The 22,014-nt window shown below is 44.9% G+C and overlaps 1 protein-coding gene across 3 annotated transcripts in view; it reads left to right on the top strand.

Annotated features, from left to right (window-relative positions):
• LOC121005375 (oocyte zinc finger protein XlCOF6-like) overlaps positions 1-22,014 on the top strand; it is a 916,661-nt gene that overhangs the window by 127,231 nt on the left and 767,416 nt on the right. Inside the window, exons 1-2 of one of the 3 annotated variants that reach the window (XM_040438069.1) lie at positions 16,145-16,202; positions 17,459-17,618. The exons of the other annotated variants lie outside the window; for them this stretch is intronic. Of the exons in view, the coding sequence (XP_040294003.1) occupies positions 17,541-17,618 (78 nt within the window). The 5' untranslated portion in view covers positions 16,145-16,202; positions 17,459-17,540. Of the gene's footprint in view, positions 1-16,144; positions 16,203-17,458; positions 17,619-22,014 lie in introns of those variants that run through there. 3 annotated transcript variants of the gene reach the window in all.

The raw sequence follows: 22,014 nt of genomic DNA, 5'->3' as shown, positions 1-22,014 counted from the left end.
CTACTGAGCCTCATTTTGACTTGTTTTAAGGACATTACATCAAAGTTGGATCAGCCTGTAGTGTGTTTTTCCACTTTAATTTTGAGGGTGACTCCAAATCCAGACCTCCATGGGTTAAAAAATGAGATTTCCATTATTTTTTTTTGTGTGATTTTGTTGTCAGCACATTCAACTATGTAAAGAACAAAGTATTTCAGAAGAATATTTAATTAACTCAGATCTAGGATGTGTTATTTTTGTGTTCCCTTTATTTTTTTGAGCAGTGTAGTTCCCTATGGAAAAAAAAAAAAAAAAGTTTAAAAAAATAAATAAATAAAAAAACATAAAAATCACCCCCCTTTTCCCAAAATACAAATAAAAGAACTAAAAAAATAAATAAATAAAAATACACATCATGAGTGTCGCGGTGTGCGAAAACCTCTATAGCATACAAATATATTCCCCATACGGCAAACAGCAAAACGGAAAAAAGTGTCCAAATGGCCAATTCGCCGGTTTTGGTCGCTTTATTTTCTACAAAAAAATGAAATAAAAAGTGATCAAAAAGTCATACACACCCCAGAATGGTATTAATGGAAAGTTCAGATTGCCCCGCAAAAAATGAGCTCCCATACAGCTCCGTACACATAATTACAAATAAGTTATAGGGGTCAAAATATGGCGACAAAAGAATAAAACTGTTTTTTTTTCCCCACTTTTTTATCACTATCAAAACGCAAGAAAAACGATACATATAAGGTATCACCGGATTTGTACTGACCTGTAGAATAAAAGTAACTGGTCAGTTTTATCGCACATCGAACGTCGTAAAATAAAAAACCTGTAAAACTGTGGTGGATTTGCTTTTTTTTTGCAATTTCACCCCATTTGGAATTTTTTTCCCGCTTCCCACTACATCATATGCAATATTAAATGGTGGCATTGAAAAGTACAACTTGTCTCGCAAAAAACAAGCCCTCGTATCGCTATGTAAACAGACAAATAAAAAAGTTATGGCTCTGGAAAGGTAGGCAAAACGAAAACGCAAAAAATAAATAAAAACCTCCGGGGGTGAAAGGGTTAAAATAAAATTAAATATAACAATCTTTACATTTACATTTTTTTTGTACTGGCCTGTTATTTCTGTCAGTGTTTCGTTTCTATGTGATTTATTGCTGATTGTACTTTTATTCTGTATGTACACTACTGCTCAACCCTTTTTGGATTAATATTAATAAAAAGTTTGATACAGAAAAATAAACATCACAGGCATTGCCAGAAATATCACAATATAAACGTATTTATCCCGTATGTTGCTTCACCTCCCAAAAAAAAAAAAAAAGAATAAAAAGTGATCAAAAAGTAACACGCTCCAAAATGGTATAAATAAAAACTACAGATCGCCCCGCTAAGGCTTCGTTCACATCACCGTTCAGGAGCAGGAGAACGGAAAGGACGGAAAAGGCACATAACTGACCCAAACGGACCCCTCAGGACCCCATAGATTATAATGGGGTCCGTTATGTTTCCGCTCAGAAGATTTTTAAGCAGAGACAAAAGTTGTGCATGCAGGACTTTTGTCTCCGCTTAAAAATCATCTTCTGAGCGGAAACATAACGGACCCCATTATAGTCTATGGGCTCAGTTTGGCGTCAGTTAGGCCTCATGCACACGACCGTTTTTTTTTGTGGTCCGCAAAACGGATTTCCGTTGTTCCGTGATCCGTGACCGTTTTTTCTTCCGTGGGTCTTCCTTGATTTTTGGAGGATCCACGGACATGAAAAGTGAAAAAAAAAACTAAGTCAAGTTTGCATTGAAAACTAAGGTTTAGTCTTACCGGTAAACGGTTTTCCAGGAGTCCGACATGACAGCACCCACTGGAGGATGTCCTATTGGACCTCTGTAGGGACAGGAAGCGAGAGAGGTTAAAAGGCCCCTCCCCACCCCTCTTACCAGTGTTTTTCCAAATTACTACACCAGATAGGATCCAAACTGTTTATTTGAACCTCCATGTTAACTTCACATTGGAATTTCTGCATACAAATATATATATATGTATAATGTATACATGCATGGATCCCAGAAAAAAAACAAAAAGGGGGGGTATTAACGGGTGCTGTCATGTCGGACTCCTGGAAAACCGTTTACCGGTAAGACTAAACCTTAGTTTCCAGGACGTCCCTCCATGACAGCACCCACTGGAGAACTACCAGCTTAATAATTAGGGGGGGACCACTGCCTGAAGAACCTTACGGCCAAAGCCAAGGTCCTGGTTGGTAAGAGAGTCCAGTCTATAGTGCCTGACAAAGGTAGTGAAACTGGACCAAGTAGCGGCCCTGCAAATTTGTTCAATTGAGGCTTCTGCTTTTTCTGCCCAAGTAGTTGCCACCGCTCTGGTGGAATAGGCTTTAATGGACAATGGACATGGTAGTCCTTTCAGCACGTAGGCTGTTGAACTGCTTCTCTGATCCAACGAGCTAAAGTCTGTTTTGAGGCCTTATTGCCCTTGTTCTTTCCTCCGAACAAGATAAAAAGGTTTGATGATTTTCTCCACGAATCTGTTTTTTGTAGGTAGGCTAACACGGATCTCCTTACGTCCAGACAATGAAACTTTTCTTCCTGCACATTTTTGGGAGAGGTACAAAAGGAAGGAAGAATTATTTCCTGATTTCTATGGAACGAAGAGACAACCTTTGGTAGAAAGGATGGATCCAATTTTAAAATAATCCGGTCGTCCAAAACTTTTAGATATGGCTCCCTGATAGAAAGGGCCTGAATTTCTCCTATTCTGCGTGCTGTGGTAATTGCTAGCAGAAAGATGGTCTTAAGAGAGAGTAATCTGTCAGATAACTGCTCAATTGGTTCAAACGGGGGATTACATAGACTTTCTAAGACTATATTTAGGTCCAAGGGTGGTACCGTCTGCCTAATAGTAGGTCTCATTCTGGAAGTAGATTTAATAAATCTTTTTATCCATCTGTGCTCTGCTAAGGAGGTGTCGAGAAAACAACTCAAGGCTGAAATCTGGACCTTAAGGGTACTGGGTTTCAAACCCAAATCAAACCCCAACTGCAGGAAATCCAGAATGTAGCCTATAGATGGGTCAGAAACCCCAGGATGTGTTTGTGACAGCCATGAGGTAAATTTTTTCCAAATTTTTAAATATATAGCTGAGGTTATAGGTTTCCTTACGTCGAGACATAGTTGATTCTTTTGCTCTGTGGACTGAAACTTTGTTATCAGGAATCTCCACGGGGGTGGACTGCGAAACTCTATTTTCACTCCCTCTCGGATTGTACTGAGAATCCAGTGATTCTGAGTGACCCGAGTCCAGGCCTCCCAGAATAAACGGAGTCTGCCCCCAACTGGCCTGATGTCATTGTTTGTCTGTGTTGGAAGATGGGTTAAACAAGAAACCCCTTCCTCTACCTCCTTTGGGGTAGCTCCATCTCCCCGTCTTACCTTTTCCCCTCTGTGAGGTTGGAAACTGTTTGGAGGGTTTCCGAAAGGGCTGAGGTTTCTTTACCTTCTCCTCTGGGAAGCCTTTCTTTTTGTCAGCCGCACTTTCTAGGATGGAGTCAAGGACCTGACCAAAAAGATAGGACCCAGTAAAGGGGATTGCACAAAGCTTATTCTTTGATGCTATGTCCCCTGTCCAAGACTTGAGCCAGAGGGCCCGTCTTGCTGTGTTTGTGAGCGCATCGTTCCTTGCCGCAAACCTAATTGATTCTGCCGAGGCATCAGCCATGAAAGAAGCCGCCATCTTTAACAACGGTAAAGAATCTAGAATTTCTTCTCTGGATGTCCTCATCCTAAGATGATTTTCAAGCTGATCCAGCCATACACACATGGCCCGGGACACTGAGGTAGCCACAATATTTGTATTTATAGAGGCGGCAGATGATTCCCATGCTTTCTTTAAAAGCCCATCCACCTTACGATCCATAGGATCCTTCAGCTGTGAGGAATCTTCAAAGGGAATGGAAGTTTTCTTTACCACCTTTTCCACCTGAATATCCACCTTTGGTATCTCGTCCCAAAGTTTTGTTTCCTCTGGGTTAAAGATCAACCTGTTTTTGAATTCCCGAGGCACATAAAGCTTCTTGTCACCCTCTTCCCATTCATCTTTAATTAGATCAGTCAGGTTAGCGTTGACGGGAAAGAGTTTCCTTTTCTTCGCTCTTAGACCGCCAAACATCTCGTCCTGTATGGTGCGCGTCTGCTCCTCTTCCTCTACCGCAATTGTTTGTCTAACAGCTGTCAGGAGCGGATCTAGATCTTCAGCCGAAAACCGGAATCTCCTAGGTTCCTCCGATAAGGAAGGGGTATGATCTTCTTCCAATTCGTCCGAATAGTACGCTGGTTCTTCCTCTGAGTCAGAGTCCATCTGTACTCTAGAACGTTTCGCCGGTGGGGAAGAGGGGACCGGCAGAGAAGAGGGGACTGGAAGGGACGGGGGCTGACTTGCTCCTGCCGCCTGTATCTCCTCCCTCACTATAGCCCTTAATTCTGCCAGAAAGGACGGTTGCTCCTCCTTTAATATTTTTGCCAAACAATCTGTGCATAGGGCCTTCTTGTATGACTCCGCCAGCTTCTTGGCGCAGGTCCCGCATTTCTTTGGTCTCTTTTTGGAGTCACCATGTGGTTTGTGACCCGGCTCCCTTTCCACCTTAAACAGAAGGGGGAGAGAAAGATATAGAAACAGGGCCTGCCAGAGTAACCCTAACTATGTAGGACCTCACTTACATTTCCCTGGACGAGGGGGGCTGCAGTGGCGTCTAGCTTCGCAGATACCTGGGCCTCCATGATGTGTGCTGCATGCAGAATACATCACTCTTTTAAATGGACTTACCGAGCTGGCCCTCCCTCGATACCGCACGGCTCCGCCTCCTCTTCTGGGGGACTCATCCTAGGAGAATCAACCCCACATGAGAGGCCTCAGAAACCCGAGGCCTCCAGCATGGATGCGCGTCGCCAACAGCTTCCGGCTTCCTCGCGTCACTTCCGGTCACGTGGGACGTGACGCGTCGCGTCATCAGAGAAGCGCCGGAGTCGATACTGTGCCCAGAGCTCCCGCAGGAGAAGCGGCAACAGCGTCCCCATACCGCGGCCTTAGGATACAGGTACCGGGAAATGCTAGGGGACCTCTTCCCCGAGAGGTGCTAGCTTAGGGCCCCATCTGAGGCTGAAGAGGAGAGGCATAAGCCCCCCGACCAGCCTCGGCCCATATCTCTCCCCACTAAAAAAGCAGGGATACTCCTCTCTGCTCCTATCCTTGTAGGGACAGGAAGAACACTGGTAAGAGGGGTGGGGAGGGGCCTTTTAACCTCTCTCGCTTCCTGTCCCTACAGAGGTCCAATAGGACATCCTCCAGTGGGTGCTTTCATGGAGGGACGTCCTGGAAATGATAGGAAAAACGAACACGGATCACGGACACGGACGACTATCTTGTGTGCATCCGTGATTTTTCACGGACCCATTGACTTGAATGGGTCCATGAACCGTTGTCCGTGAAAAAAATAGGACAGGTCATATTTTTTTCACGGACTGGAAAAACGGATCACGGACGCGGAAGCCAAGCGGTGCATTTTCCGATTTTTCCACAGACCCATTGAAAGTCAATGGGTCCGCGAAAAAAAACGGAAAACGGAACAACGGCCGCGGATGCACACAACGGTCGTGTGCATGAGGCCTTATGTGCCTTTTCCGTCCTTTCCGTTCTCCTGCTCCTGAACGGAAAGGCTGAACGGTGATGTGAACGAAGCCTAACAAATGAACCCTATGGCAATGAAAAGAAAAACATATTTTCCCAAAGTTTTTTTTTTTAAGTATTAAAACACAAAAAAAAAAAAATTATATTTACATGTGGATTTGTTGGGGATTTAACCCCCGTGCATTGCCAAAGGTGATAGCCTTGATGGAAACCCGCAGCATACCACGTGCCGTGTCTTTAAAAGCCGCACTGCAGGTTTCTTAAAATCCCATCCATTTTGCTGCTGTTTTACCGCACACACATCCACAGCATACATGTCCTGTGTGGACCCTGCCCTACCCTTTAACCCTTTCAGGACCTTGCGATTTTCCGTTTTTGTATTTTCATTTTTTACTCCCTGCCTTCCAAAAACCATAACTTTTTATTTTCACCTAGCTATATGACGGCTTGTTTTTTTGTGGGACAAGTTGTACTTTCAAACTACACCATTTAATATTCCATACAATGTAGTGGGACGCTGAAAAAATAATTCCACACCGGGTGAAATTGGAAAAAGAAATGCAGTTCAGCCACAGCTTTATGGGTTTAGTTTTTACGACATTCCCCATGCGTTAAAGGGAACCTGTCACCGGGATTTTGTGTATAGAGCTGAGGACATGGGTTGCTAGATGGCCGCTAGCACATCCGCAATACCCAGTCCCCATAGCTCTGTGTGCTTTTATTGTGTATAAAAACCGATTTGATACATATGCAAATTAACCTGAGGTGAGTCAGAGCTTGAAAATATGACTCTTCTCTGGTCACACAAGTAAGATATGACTCTTATGTTCATTTGCATATGTATCAAATTGGGTTTTTTTACTATGGGGACTGGGTATTGCGGTTGTGCTAGCGGCCATCTAGCAACCCATGTCCTCAGCTCTATACACAAAATCCAGGTGACAGGTTCCCTTTAAGGCCTCTTTCACACAACCGGTTTTTTTTTCCATTTACGGGCCGTTTTTTGCGTTCTGTATACGGAGCCATTCATTTCAATGGTTCCGCAAAAAAAAAAAGAATGTACTCCGTATGCCTTCCGTTTCCGTATTTCCATTCCGTTGAAAGATAGAACATGTCCTATTATTGCCCGCAAATCACATTCCGTGGCTCTATTCAAGTCAATGGGTCCGCAAAAAAAACGGAACACATACGGAAATGCATCTGTATGTCTTCCGTATCGTTCCGTTTTTTGTGGAACCATCTATTGAAAATGTTATGCCCAGCCCAATTTTTTCTATGTAATTACTGTATACTGTATATGCCATATGGAAAAACGGAACAGAAACAAAAAACGGAACAACGGATCCGGAAAAAACGGCCTGCAAAACACTGAAAAAGCCATACGGTCGTGTGGAAGAGGCCTAAAACTGAGCCGTTACCTTCATTCTTTTGTTTAGTACGATTCCGACGATACCACATTTCATGAAGATTCTGCATGGATTTGGTGCACACTTTGCTGTGGAATTTCCGCCCCATGTGGCAGTAATCTGAGGGGGAGATTTATCAAAACTGGCGGAAAGGAAATCTGGTTTAGTTGCCCATAGCAACCAATCAGATTCCAGGTTACATTTTTCAGAGCTCCTTTGGAAAATTAAAGGTGGAATCTGTTTGGTTGCTAAGGGCAACTGAACCAGTTTTCATTACACCAGTTCTGATCTGAATTTCGGTGAGTCTAATCTCACAATAGATGGTAAAGGTATGATCCCTGGGACCCCTACCAACTACTAGAACCAAGCCTCATTCTGGATATGACCTATTGGGTTCCTGCTGTTTGGGAAATGGTGGTCCTATAATATCTACTGCGGTTTTTATATGTATTATTCCCAAACGCAGCGGATTGTGTAGACTTCTGACCCTATAGTTACAGTCCTTAGAATTACAATCTACACCACACGAGTGACTACCAGTCGTACGTACCCGTCCAGCGCCTCATATGTAGCTGCTCAATACTGCAGGACCTGTGATGACGTCACCGCCGTGTCACGCAGGGGGCGGGGCTCCGCTATGGAGACGACACAGAGGCTGGGTTTCCACGTTCAGGCTTCTTGATACAATTTTAACACTAAAGCGGATTCACAAAGCGAAGGCGTCACAGTCATTCCTTTCATATTTGTCCTCAGTTTATCAACCATTCCTGGACTTGGCTTCAAAAACTGCAACAAGAAACCTGAATGTGTAAACTCACCTTAATAAATCCTTGCAGGACCTGTGATGATGTCACAGGAGGGGCGGAGCTAGTCAGCTGTGAGAAGCTGCTCTGTGAGGGCTCCTGTGTGGTGTTTACAACAGGGCACTCCAGCTCTTGTGAAACTACAACTCCCAGCATGCTCCATTTACTTCTTTGGGAGTTCTAAGGACAGCCAAGCAAGTGTTGTGCATGCTGGGAGTCAGTTTCACCACAGCTGGTGTGCCGAAGGTTACTGACCCCTGGTTTAGGGCTCATGCACACAAACTTATTTTCTTTCCGTGTCCATTCCGGTTTTTTTGCGGACCGTATGCGAACCATTCATTTCAATGAGTCCGCAAAAAAAGCCAGAAATTACTCCGTGTCCATTCCGTTTTTTTTGCGGACCGTAAGCAAACCATTCATTTCAATGGGTCCGCAAAAAAAGCCAGAAGTTACTCCGTGTGCATTCCGTTTCCGTATATGTCCGTATTTCAGTTCCGTAAAAAAATAGAACATGACCTATTATTGTCTGGAATGCACACAGTCGTCATCCGTATTTTTTGCGGATCCATTTTTTGCGGAACAGACGGTTCTGTGCATGAGCCCTTAAGGAGATGAGTGAAGTAGACATGGAACTTGTGAATTGGCCCCTTCCCCTTGAGCATGAATTTTATGGGTGAAAATTCTCTCCATTGTGTGCATTTGGCGTTTTGGAGAATTTTATGTCAGCATTATAGTAGGGAATATGATAAAAGATAAAAATAAGTAATAATCTCCTGTAATATCCCCCGCTGTTCCAGATCTGTCAGTCTGGTGGTCTCCTCCTTAGGACTCGTTCACACGACCGTATGTCTTTTTCAGTGCTTTACGGCCCTTTTTTCCCAGGCCCGTTTATCTTTTTTTTTTTTTTGTAGTGTTCCCGGTTCCGTTCCGTTTTTTCCTATGGGGTATACAGTAATTACATAGAAAAAATTGGGCTGGGCATAACATTTTCAATAGATAAAATTTTGGGGAATTGGGTCAGCACAACCTGTATGTGGTGCACATCACTATGGCGAAATACATATACAAACGAAAAATACAAATGTGATAGCACTCTACATCCAGCAATTTGCCTCCATGCTGGATGAGGCATTGGTGTATATTTTGGCCAAAGCGTAGTAAGCCACTCACCGCGTCAAGGTCGCCTCTATGGAGTGGTCCCTAACTCTAGTTCCTACCTGTTCATGGGCCATGACAGCCACACAAAATCCAGGGAATGCAGGTCAGTGTGCACGCCAAGCACACTCTGCTTTTAACCCCGTCCGGTGCCATTACAGCTTTCATCGGATCCAGGGATGCTAGTACCAACATGCACGCTGAGCCCACCATATACTTCTCCTGGAGCCAAATGACTACTGGTAGGTTCTATATATGCAGACTCAGTTTTATACTGACTTTAAAACCAGCCTCCAGGACAGATTGACTGGTCAGGTGTGCAATGACTCCAAGGAGATCGCCACGCCTCCAATATATACTGCAAAGAACAGGTATGAACAGGTAGGAACTAGAGTTAGGGACCACTCAAATAGAGGCGACCTTGACGCGGTGAGTGGCTTACTACGCTTTGGCCAAAATGTACACCAATGCCTCATCCAGCATGGAGGCAAATTGCTGGATGTAGAGTGCTATCACATTTGTATTTTTCATTTTCAATAGATAGTTTAGCAAAAACGTATGTGTTCCGTTTTTTTTTGCGGACCCATTGACTTGAATGGAGCCACGGAATGTGATTTGCGGACAATAATAGGACATGTTCTATCTTTCAACAGAATGGAAAAACGGAAATACGGAAACGGAATGCATATGGAGTACATTCAGTTTTTTTTTACGGAACCATTGAAATGAATGGTTCCGTATACGGACCGTATACATAACGCAAAAAACAGCCCGTATACGGAACGCAAAAAACGTTCGTGTGAACGAGCCTTAAAAGGGGTTATCCGGCCATATGTACTGATGACCTATTCTCAGGATAGGTCATCAATATTAAATCGGCGGGTGAGCAGTGGGTATTTTTATATATTTTATTTTACTTTATTTTATTTCCTACTGTTCAATGGAATCTGTCACCAGCGACTTTCCTATCAAACTGTTTTCATAAACACATAGCAGTGGTCCACCCGATTAAAATGCTTGGTGACATTTAGGCCCCTTTCACATGGGCGAGTTTTCCGCGCGGGTGCAATGCGTGAGGTGAACACATTGCACCCGCACTGAATCCGGACCCATTAATTTCTATGGGGCTGTGCACATGAGCGGTGATTTTCACACATCACTTTTGCGTTGCGTGAAAATCGCAGCATGCTCTATATTGTGCGTTTTTCACACAACACAGGCCCCATAAAAGTGAATGGGGCTGCGTGAAAATCGCAAGCAAGTACAGATGCAGTGCGATTTTCACGCATGGTTGCTAGGATGAAAGTCTATTCACTGTATTATTTTCCCTTATAACATAGTTATAAGGGAAAATAATAGCATTCTTTAATACAGTATGCTTAGTAGAAGGTCAATTGAGGGTTAAAAAAATAAAATAACATTAACTCACCTCCTCCAATTGATCGCGTAGCTGCCGGTCTCCTGTTCTTTCTTCAGGACCTGTCAAAGGACCTTTGGTGACATCACTGTGCTCATCACATGATCCATCACCATGGCATCCATGTTGCATCTGTGGTTTTCACGGATCCATATACTATAATGGGTGTAATGGATCCGTGAACACAGGCAAAATACAGCATGCATCCGTGCTTAAAAAAAACTGATCCACGAACCGTGCTAAAACAATGATGTTTGACACACATTAAAATGAATGGCTACGTGCGCTGTCTGTGGAGAACATGTACAGCACACGTCCGTGTAACACTGACGTCTGAGGCTTAAAGAGGACCTTTCATCGGTCCAAACATTGGGAACTAAGTGTCATGATCTGTAGAGCGGCGCCCAGGGATCTCACTGCACTTACTATTATCCCTGGGCGCCGCTCCGTTCTCCTGCTATGCCCTCCGGTATGTTCAGTCACTTGGTTATAGTAGGCGGAGACTTAGGGGACTTGGTTATAGTATGAGGAGACTGCCCTTGTTCTCCTGGGCGTCTCCTTCTCCTAGGCTGTAGCGCTGGCCAATCACAGCGCAGAGCTCGCAGCCTGGGAGTTTTTTTTCTGCCTAGCGATTGGCTAGGAGAAGGAGACGCCCAGGAGAACAAGGGCAGTCTCCTCCTACTATAACCAAGTGACCGAAGATACCGGAGGGCATAGCAGGAGAACGGAGCGGCGCCCAGGGATAATAGTAGGTGCAGTGAGATCCCTGGGCGCCGCTCTACAGATCATGATACTTAGTTCACAATGTTTGGACCGATGAAAGGTCCTCTTTAAGCCTGCATACTGCAATGGTGCAGGTTGTTAGAACACCGGAGTGTGCCCGACTTTAGCAGAGCAAGGCTGGTGCGGGCAGGTGGAGCGCTGCTCTGGTCTGTACAGCACTCAGTGCAGCTCCAAGGTAATCTGTGCTCCCATCCGCCAGCAGTGTACTAGAGTATTCTAAAGTGCAATAGTCACCTAAACTTCAGGCACCTATTTTACTAAGAAAAGTAAAAAAAGAAAAAGTGTATTAGAAAAATTCATTTAAAGGGGTTATCTGAGTTATTTTTTTGTTCTTTCTATGTTCCTAACTAGGCAAATATAACAGCTTTCCAATTCACTCACTTTATCTCCAGTGGCTGGTTTCTCAGATTTCACTGAGGGTCACATGACCTGTGATGTCACCTTCTCTCCCTGCTCTGATAATGTTCCTTTACAAGGCTGTAAAGGAGAAGTCACTGTGCTGGCCACGCCCCCTTCACTGCAGTCTGCTCTCTCCTAGCATTCTTAACCCCTTCAGCTGCACATACTGGCTAGCTGCAGCAGTGATAATTCTGGGCACAGGAGCTTAAGGACTAGAGAGAGCATTGCACAAGAAGGTAGGGGGAAGATCATGTGTGTATTAGCAGTGTCATTATACAGCTGGGACTTGTAGTTCTATACATACAACATGCTGCAGAGTCTCCCAGCAGGCAGACATGTCACTCAGGGCAGTACTTGTATTCACTCCCTTAGCAGTGTCATTATACAGCTGGGACTTGTAGTTCTACACATACAACATGCTGCAGAGTCTCCCAGCAGGCAGACATGTCACTCAGGACAGCTCTTGTATTCACTCCCTCAGCAGTGTCATTGTACAGCTGGGACTTGTAGTCCTACACATACAACATGCTGCTGAGTCTCCCAGCAGGCAGACATGTCACTCAGGACAGCTCTTGTATCCACTCCCTCAGCAGTGTCATTATACAGCTGGGACTTGTAGTCCTACACATACAACAAGCTGCAGAGTCTCCCAGCAGGCAGACATGTCACTCAGGGCAGCTCTTGTATCCACTCCCTTAGCAGTGTCATTGTACAGCTGGGACTTGTAGTTCTACACATACAACATGCTGCAGAGTCTCCCAGCAGGCAGACATGTCACTCAGGGCAGCACTTGTATCCACTCCCTTAGCAGTGTCATTATACAACTGGGACTTGTAGTACTACACATACAACATGCTGCAGAGTCTCCCAGCAGGCAGACAAGTCACTCAGGGCAGCTCTTGTATTCACTCCCTTAGCAATGTCATTATACAGCTGGGACTTGTAGTACTACACATACAACATGCTGCTGAGTCTCCCAGCAGGCAGACATGTCACTCAGGGAAGCACTTGTATTCACTCCCATAGCAGTGTCATTATACAGCTGGGACTTGTAGTACTACACATACAACATGCTGCAGAGTCTCCCAGCAGGCAGACATGTCACTCAGGGCAGCTCTTGTATTCACTCCCTTAGCAGTGTCATTATACAGCTGGGATTTGTAGTTCTACACATACAACATGCTGCAGAGTCTCCCAGCAGGCAGACATGTCACTCAGGGCAGCTCTTGTATCCACTCCCTTAGCAGTGTCATTATACAGCTTGGACTTGTAGTACTACACATACAACATGCTGCAGAGTCTCCCAGCAGGCAGACATGTCACTCAGGGCAGCTCTTGTATTCACTCCCTTAGCAGTGTCATTATACAGCTGGGACTTGTAGTACTACACATACAACATGCTGCAGAGTCTCCCAGCAGGCAGACATGTCACTCAGGGCAGCTCTTGTATTCATTCCCTCAGCAGTGTCATTATACAGCTGGGACTTGTAGTTCTACACATACAACATGCTGCAGAGTCTCCCAGCAGGCAGACATGTCACTCAGGGCAGCTCTTGTATTCACTCCCTTAGCAGTGTCATTATACAGCTGGGACTTGTAGTCCTACACTTACAACATGCTGCAGAGTCTCCCAGCAGGCAGACATGTCACTCAGGGCAGCTCTTGTATCCACTCCCTTAGCAGTGTCATTATACAGCTGGGACTTGTAGTTCTACACATACAACATGCTGCAGAGTCTCCCAGCAGGCAGACATGTCACTCAGGGCAGCTCTTGTATTCACTCCCTTAGCAGTGTCATTATACAGCTGGGACTTGTAGTTCTACACATACAACATGCTGCAGAGTCTCCCAGCAGGCAGACATGTCACTCAGGGCAGCTCTTATATTCACTCCCTTAGCAGTGTCATTATACAGCTGGGACTTGTAGTCTTACACATACAACATGCTGCAGAGTCTCTCAGCAGGCAGACATGTCACTCAGGGCAGCTCTTGTATTCACTCCCTTAGTAGTGTCATTATACAGCTGGGACTTGTAGTTCTACACATACAACATGCTGCAGAGTCTCCCAGCAGGCAGACATGTCACTCAGGGCAGCACTTGTATTCACTCCCTTAGCAGTGTCATTATACAGCTGGGATTTGTAGTCCTACACTTACAACATGCTGCAGAGTCTCCCAGCAGGCAGACATGTCACTCAGGGCAGCACTTGTATTCACTCCCTTAGCAGTGTCATTATACAGCTGGGACTTGTAGTCCTACACATACAACATGCTGCAGAGTCTCCCAGCAGGCAGGTGGAAATTATAGGCAATTAGCAAGAAACCCCCAATAAAGGAGGGGTTCTTCAGGTGGTGACCTGACCACTTCTCAGTTCCTATGCTTCCTGGCTGATGTTTTGGTCATTTTTGAATGCTGCCGGTGCTTTCACTCTAGTGGCAGCATGAGACGGAGTCTACAACCCACACAAGTGGCTCAGGTAGTGCAGCTTATCCAGGATGGCACATCAATGCGAGCTGTGGCAAGAAGGTTTGCTGTGTCTGTCAGCGTATTGTCCAGAGCATGGAGGCGCTACCAGGAGACAGGCCAGTACATCAGGAGACGTGGAGGAGGCCGTAGGGGGGCAACAACCCAGCAGCAGGACCGCTACCTCCGCCTTTGTGCAAGGAGGAACAGGAGGAGCACTGCCAGAGCCCTGCAAAATGACCTCCAGCAGGCCACAAATGTGCATGTGTCTGCTCAAACGGTCAGAAACAGACTCCATGAGGGTGATATGAGGGTCCGACGTCCATAGGTGGGGGTTGTGCTTACAGCCCAACACCGTGCAGGACGTTTGGCATTTGCCAGAAAACACCAAGATTGGCAAATTCGCCACTGGCGCCCTGTGCTCTTCACAGATGAAAGCAGGTTCACACTGAGCACATGTGACGCCGTGGAGAACGTTCTGCTGCCTGCAACATCCTCCAGCATGACCGGTTTGGCATTGGGTCAGTAATGGTGTTGGTGGCATTTCTTTGGAGGGCTGCACAGCCCTCCATGTGCTCGCCAGAGGTAGCCTGACTGCCATTAGGTACCGAGATGAGATCCTCAGACCCCTTGTGAGATCATATGCTGGTGCGGTTGGCACTGGGTTCCTCCTAATGCAAGACAATGCTAGACCTCATGTGGCTGGAGTGTGTCAGCAGTTCCTGCAAGACGAAGGCATTGATGCTATGGACTGGCCCGCCCGTTCCCCAGACCTGAATCCAATTGAGCACATCTGGGACATCCTGTCTCGCTCTATCCACCAACGTCACGTTGCACCACAGACTGTCCAGGAGTTGGCAGATGCTTTAGTCCAGGTCTGGGAGGAGATCCCTCAGGAGACCGTCTGCCACCTCATCAGGAGCATGCACAGGCGTTGTAGGGAGGTCATACAGGCACGTGGAGGCCACACACACTACTGAGCCTCATTTTGACTTGTTTTAAGGACATTACATCAAAGTTGGATCAGCCTGTAGTGTATTTTTCCACTTTAATTTTGAGGGTGACTCCAAATCCAGACCTCCATGGGTTAAAAAATTTGATTTACATTTTTTTTTTTTTGTGATTTTGTTGTCAGCACATTCAACTATGTAAAGAACAAAGTATTTCAGAAGAATATTTAATTAATTCAGATCTAGGATGTGTTATTTTTGTGTTCCCTTAATTTTTTTGAGCAGTGTATATTTTTTGCATAAAACTTAGTTATATATTGCTACCCATCAGATTTTCTGTGCTATATATTTTTTTTTCATAACTCGGACAACCCCTTTAATCACATTTACAATAGGGCTCAATAACGTTTTTTTATAGGTTTAGGTCGCTTTAAGACTATCGTAAGTCACTATCAAAATTAGTGATATGAGTTATGAAAGCTGGTAAAGGCTCTTTTAGAATGGAGGAGAGCACACGGTAAAGCTGCTTTCTTTTTGTTCTTGTACGCTTGCCTGTTTATGTCTCAGCATACCCAGGCTAATTTGAAATGGAGTATCACCCTCTGTATGTTGGCAGTGTGTGATCAGTAGCCCAAAGTCATTAAACCCTTTAAATCCTAGTCTTCGATGCCCATTTTGTGCCATTTATTTCTGTTTGCAGGCTGCTTTCAACTGATTTCATCTTATGACAGCTCAGTGCAACATACAGTATGATATTATTGAGATGTTTTCCTCAAATTTCATTCATAAAAAAAATAAAATACATATAATATGTGAATAATAAACTCGCTGAATGAGAAATGAATTTCAGCATCATCCTTTGCGCTGTGTGAAGGGAAACTGAGCTACAGCGGATTATAGGGTATCAGAGGAGAGAGAACGACAACTACCAATATTTCTCCAGCTCGTCCACAATTGTTAACAATCTTTAGAGAAGAAAACACAGAATCCATCACGTTCTCCTCCATATAAACCCCCCAGCACAGGAGCCCTCACAGGGCAGCCTCTTACAGCTGAGCTCCGCCCCTCTGGTGACGTCATCACAGGTCTTGCAGTCATAAGCACTGAGCGTCCACTGATCACTTCCTGCTTGGGTATGTATGACTTACAGTCCCTTTTATACTATGAGCTTCTTCTATGAAAGTCTCCCACATCTAGCAAGAGAAATGTATTTTTTTGTCATGATTTTGACCAAAGCACAGCAGAAAATGACACAAAACCGGCATGTGTGAATACACCCTAGGGTACATGCACATGTTCAGGATTCATGTGCGGAGAATCCGCACTGAAATCCGCAGGTGTTCGCAGTCAAATCCGTGCCGTCAATCCGCATCAATTTTGTGCGGATTCGGTGCAGATTTTACTAAGTGAATGAAGAAAATCCGGTCAGGAAAAAATAAAATACATTGACATGCTGCGTATTTTAAAATCCGCACCGCAGGTCAAAATCCGCGCAGAAAAAAATCTGCATCATGTGCATTGAGAATTTCAAATTCTCATAGAATACAATGTACATTTTTCCGCACGGAAAATCTGCATGAAATCCTGATCGTGTGCATTTATGGTCCCTCAGTTATGAACATTGCACAGAAAAGACTTAGGCTCCATTCACACGTCCGTGGTGTGTTGCGGACCCGAAAATTGCGGATCCTTAACACACCCGCCCGGCACCCCTATAGAAATGCCTATTCTTGTCCGCAAGCTGCGGACAAGAATAGGACATGTTCTATCTTTTGCGGAGCTGCGGACGTGAAGATCGGGGCCGCGCTCAGCAAATGCGGATGCTGACAGCACACTGTGTGCTGTCCGCATCCATTCCGTCCCCATAGAAAATGAATGGGTCCGCACCCGTTCCGCAAAATTGTGAGGGTCCTAGAGGTGGAAGCCACATCTGTCAAACATTTACGGCATATCCCATGGATATAATGAAGATAATACCCCTTTAAGGCCTCGTCCACATTTCTGTGTCATTTTCAAGTCCCTGAAAAAAGCATCCTTGTTACGTCCGTGAAGGATCCGTGTTTGGTCCATGTGTTTGCTTTTACCCTCCGTGTGTCATCCGTAATCCACGGACGTTACTCAAATGAAAATTGATTTCCGGACCATGTCCAACAGTTTTCACTGAAAAATGGACACAACACGGATGCCATCCGTATTGTGTCCGTGATTTGAAGGACCCATAGACTTCAATGGGCGTGTTTGGTCTGCATCATGGACCTAAGTATTGCATGTCCCTGTGATTTTTTTTTTTACTGCCTGCTTCACGCCAAGTTTTTTCTCCACAGCTCTGATGGTGAATGCATTTTGGTGCCTCAGCATGATTTTAACTTTTTTCTTCTTTTCATTAAGGAGCCTGTGGTACCATCCAGTTGGTCTGGTTATCTTATATCCTCATCTAAAACAGTACTTGATTCCTGAATGACCCACCAAGGATGGAAAAGGAAAGCAGTGAGATTACGAAACAAATATTAAACTTCACGCTAGAGATCATCTACCTGTTAACCGGAGAGGTGAGGGATTCAGGGAATTTTGCCATGACTAGGCAGGTTGCCAGAAAGTATATGAAAATACGAGAGTCCTCCATCTTTGAACTGCGTATAACCTGCTTTCAATTTGTTTTCAGACTTTTCTGCCAGATTATATCGAGGTAGGGCCCTTTTGGACTCTAATGTACTCATATGTTTGATAATCACTTTTGGGTATTAAAAACCCAGAGGGGAGCTAGAACGAAATCTGCACCCAGACTTAGGGTCCATTCACACGTCCGCAAAATGGATCCAGATCCGCTCGGCAACGTTGCAGAACGGATCTGGACCTATTCACTTTCAATGGGGCCGGAAATGATGCAGACAGCACACAGTGTGCTGTCCGTATCCGCACTTCCGTTCCGCAAAAAGATAGAACATGTCCGCAGACATATTCTTGTCCGCAGACACAGAGAAGAAAAGGCATTTCTATTAAAGTGTCGCCCATGTGCGGTCCGCAAAACATTGCAGTCGTGTGAATGGACCCTTAAAGGGGTTGTCCAGCCTCAGGATAGTCCATCACTAGCCGATTCCAACCGATCAGCTGTTCTGTATAGCTCCAGTGCCAGAAGCTGGCGCAAGAACTACATATCACCATCAACACTGTGGTAGACTGCGCTTGTCACTGCAGCTCTACTCAAACAGACTTCAAAGGTAGCAGTGGTCTAGTGACAAGCACTGTCCACTACAATGTTGATGGTGCAGTGTAGTTCTGGCATTGACTTCCATCAACAAAGCTACACAGAACACCTGATAGGTGAGAGCGCATGTGCCAGACTGCTGCCAATTAGCTAGTGATGGCCTATCCTGAGGACTGGACATCACTATAAAAAGGATGGAAAACCCCTTTAACTGGACTTTCATGTTGTGCTTATACAGTATGTTGCCTTTATTTTCCAGATAATGTGAATGTAAAAGTTGTTGTGATATTTGCACTGTACACTGGTGGACTCGGTGGACTTTTGAGGTCTCTGGTCATGTGTGCGGATGCAGTAGCGTAACCGCACACTGAAACAGTAAGGCCTCTTTAACACGGGCGAGTTTTCCGTGCGGGTGCAATGCGTGAGGTGAACGCATTGTACCAGCACTGAATCCGGACCCATTCATTTCTATGGGGCTGTGCATATGAGCGGTGATTTTCACGCATCACTTGTGCGTTGTGTGAAAATTTTTCACTCAACGCAGGCCCCATAGAAGTGAATGGGGCTGCGTGAAAATCGCAAGCGTCCGCAAAGCAAGTTTTCACGCATGGTTGCTAGGAGATGATCGGGATGGGGACCCGATCATTATTGTTTTCCCTTATAACATGGTTATAAGGGAAAATAATAGCATTCTTAATACAGAATGCATAGTAAAATAGCGCTAGAGGGGTTAAAAAAAAAGAAAGATATAATTTAACTCACCTCATCCACTTGTTCGCACAGCCCGGCTTCTCTTCTGTCTTCTTTTTTGATTACCTGGGGGGAAAAGGACCTTTGGTGACGTCACTGCGCTCATCACATGATCCATCACCATGGTGACGATGGATCATGTGATGAGCGCCGTGACGTCACCAAAGGTCCTTTTGCCAGGTCCTGAAGAAAGAAGAAAGAAGAGGAGATCTGCTACGCGACCAAGTGGATGGGGTGAGTTAAATTTGTTTATTATTTTTAACCCCTCAATGGACATTTTACTAAGCATTCTGTATTAAGAATGCTATTATTTTAAAATAATAAAATCTACAGAACCCCTAACCCAAACCCGAACTTCTGTGAAGAAGTCAGAGTTCGTGTCTGGGTACCAAACATGCAGATTTTTCTCACGCGCGTGCAAAACGCATTAAAACGCTTTGCACTCGCGCGGTAAAAATCGCGCATTTGCCCGGAACGCACCCGCATCTTTTCCCGCACGTCACCCGCAACGACCATGTGAAACCAGCCTAACTCTTAAGCTATGTGCCCAATAGAGACTGTAACTGTGAAGCTCTGTCTCCATTAGAGACTATAACCACAAAGCTGTGTGCTATTACTTGTAACTATTATGGTTTGTGCTGCAAATAGTGTAAATTTCTGTTCCTTTGACCTATGCTGTGTCCGCCTCCATTACTGCGCCATCCTCAAGAGCCACACACTAAAAACTGCCTCCCCTTACATGCTTACACAAGAGAGCAGCTTGAGGCATTTCATACCCACAGTCCAATACTGTGTCCAACACATAATCATGAACATTAAATAAGAGCAGACCTACTATTAATGAATGCAACAAACATTACAAAGAATCAGCATAATATCTGGTTAAGGCTCCATTCACACGTCCGTAAAATGGGTCCGCATCCTTTCCGCAATTTTGCGGAATGGGTGCGGACCCATTCATTCTCTATGGGGACGGAATGGATGCGGACAGCACACAGTGTGCTGTCTGCAGCCGCAATTGCGGAGCGCGGCCCCGATTTTGGGTCCGCAGCTCCGCAAAAAGATAGAGCATGTCCTATTCTTGTCCGCAGCTTGTGGACAAGAATAGGCATTTCTATGGGGGGTGACAGGCTGGTGTGTTGCGGACCCACAATTTGCGGGTCCGCAACACACCACGGACGTGTGAATGTAGCCTAATAGACAAGGGAGGAATACCAACCACTTTCACCCAACGTAAATGAGGATCCAAATAAATGCCTCAAGGACTGTGATGCGTGTTATGCCATTGACTTCCTCAGAGTACTATGAGGCATACCTCATGTTCAGTAACCCAAACAGAAACCAATCAATTGACATATCATTAAAGGGGTTTTCTGGGAGTAGAATTTTGATGACTGATCCTCTGGATAGGTCATCAATATCTGATTGCTGAGAGCCAACTCCTGGCACCTCTACCAATCCAATCTGAGGCCATGTCAATCAGATGAGCGCTGTGGTCTCTTCCTAGACTAGTGACATCATTGGCCAAATGGATTATTAGCAGCTCAGTCTCATTCAACTGCATTGGCCTGGGCTGCAACAGCAACCATAGTCGCGATACAGTGTACAGCGTTGTGCTTGGTATGCTGTGAGGAGGCCACAAATTGGCCTAAAGCCATGGCCTCTTCAAACAGCTGATTGGTGCCCTGGAGTGTTCTATTACAGTATTCTACACCCAAAAAACCCTTATAATCTTCAATATTACTACTGAAACACTAAGCATGCATGGAATATCATTCTGTCATGCTCCAAACATCATTCCATAAACAGACTGCCCCACTAAATGTTCACTAAATGTGTTATCTTGCCAATGCATCTCACGATATGTAATTTCTAGTACTATAATTAATCTCATAATATGACATTCCCATATAATATACCCTTACATAAAATAAAATAAAAAAAGTAACTTGTCACCAGTCCTTTGGTTTGAGCACAAGCTCTCATCTCCTCCTCTTCTGGTCCTACCAGAAATGTATTGTGCCATTTACACGCATGTCAATGCTGCCGGCCAACCAATGTCATGCGACCACTGCCACCACTGAGTTCGTTGATTGGCACGTCACATTTCTTGTCCAGGGGGGACGGGAAGTGGAGGAGAAGGGAACGCAGAGCTGGAACCAGAGCGTGAGTGACAGGTGAGTCTTTTTGCTTTTAACCTCCCAGCACCCTGCATGGCCGTATGAAAAAGAGTTCCTTGGCTCAGAGAACCACTTTAAGTATGTTCACAACTTCAGTTTAGTCCATATGAGGTAAGTGTTTGGATACACAAAAGCCCAGACTGACAAAGACTCCCAATGTCTATTATAATTGGGCTACCTGGAAGTTTTATTCTTGTGTATTTTTCGGGGTGGACATAGAGTTCGAGTGATTTGATCCTGAAGCAAAAGTCCAAGCAGGATTCATTTTTATAGAACTTATTCCAATTTTGACTATATTGGGATCCAGGTCAGAAAGTAATTTAATTAGTGATAGGAGACAGTGGGTTGACTGACTACCACATTTTAAGCTTTATCCCCACAGTAGCAGCTTTATAGAGCATTATTATGACAATGCAGATGCTCTGGGGAAAAAATGGTTAGCTGGAGGAGCTTTGAAGCTAGGATCTGGGGGGAGGGAGGGGGTCATAGCAATAAGGGGGTAGATAGTGCCGATAGAGAGTGGGATATAGGAGGGGACAGTGGGGATTTAGTGGGGGCTGTGGTTAGTGAGGAAAATAAGAAGGTGACTGGGCAGAACTGTACACCCATGAAAAACAAAGCTGCGGGTAACATGAACCTGTTACAAACCAGGTACCCAAACAAAGGTACCCCAAAAAATCTCAGATATTCACTTTCTGGGAACTGAATGTGGGAAATTAAATTGTAACTTATAAAGTATGTTCACAAATGCCAGAAGTCGAGCAAGAAAAATGGGGGAGCTGGAGACTATGATACTAGAGGAACACATAG

The sequence above is a fragment of the Bufo bufo genome, chromosome 6 (genome assembly GCF_905171765.1).
Source record: "Bufo bufo chromosome 6, aBufBuf1.1, whole genome shotgun sequence".
In the NCBI taxonomy this organism is placed as follows: Eukaryota; Metazoa; Chordata; class Amphibia; order Anura; family Bufonidae; genus Bufo; species Bufo bufo.
Note: the sequence above shows the minus strand (reverse complement) of the source record. Positions and strands in the feature narration are given on the sequence as shown.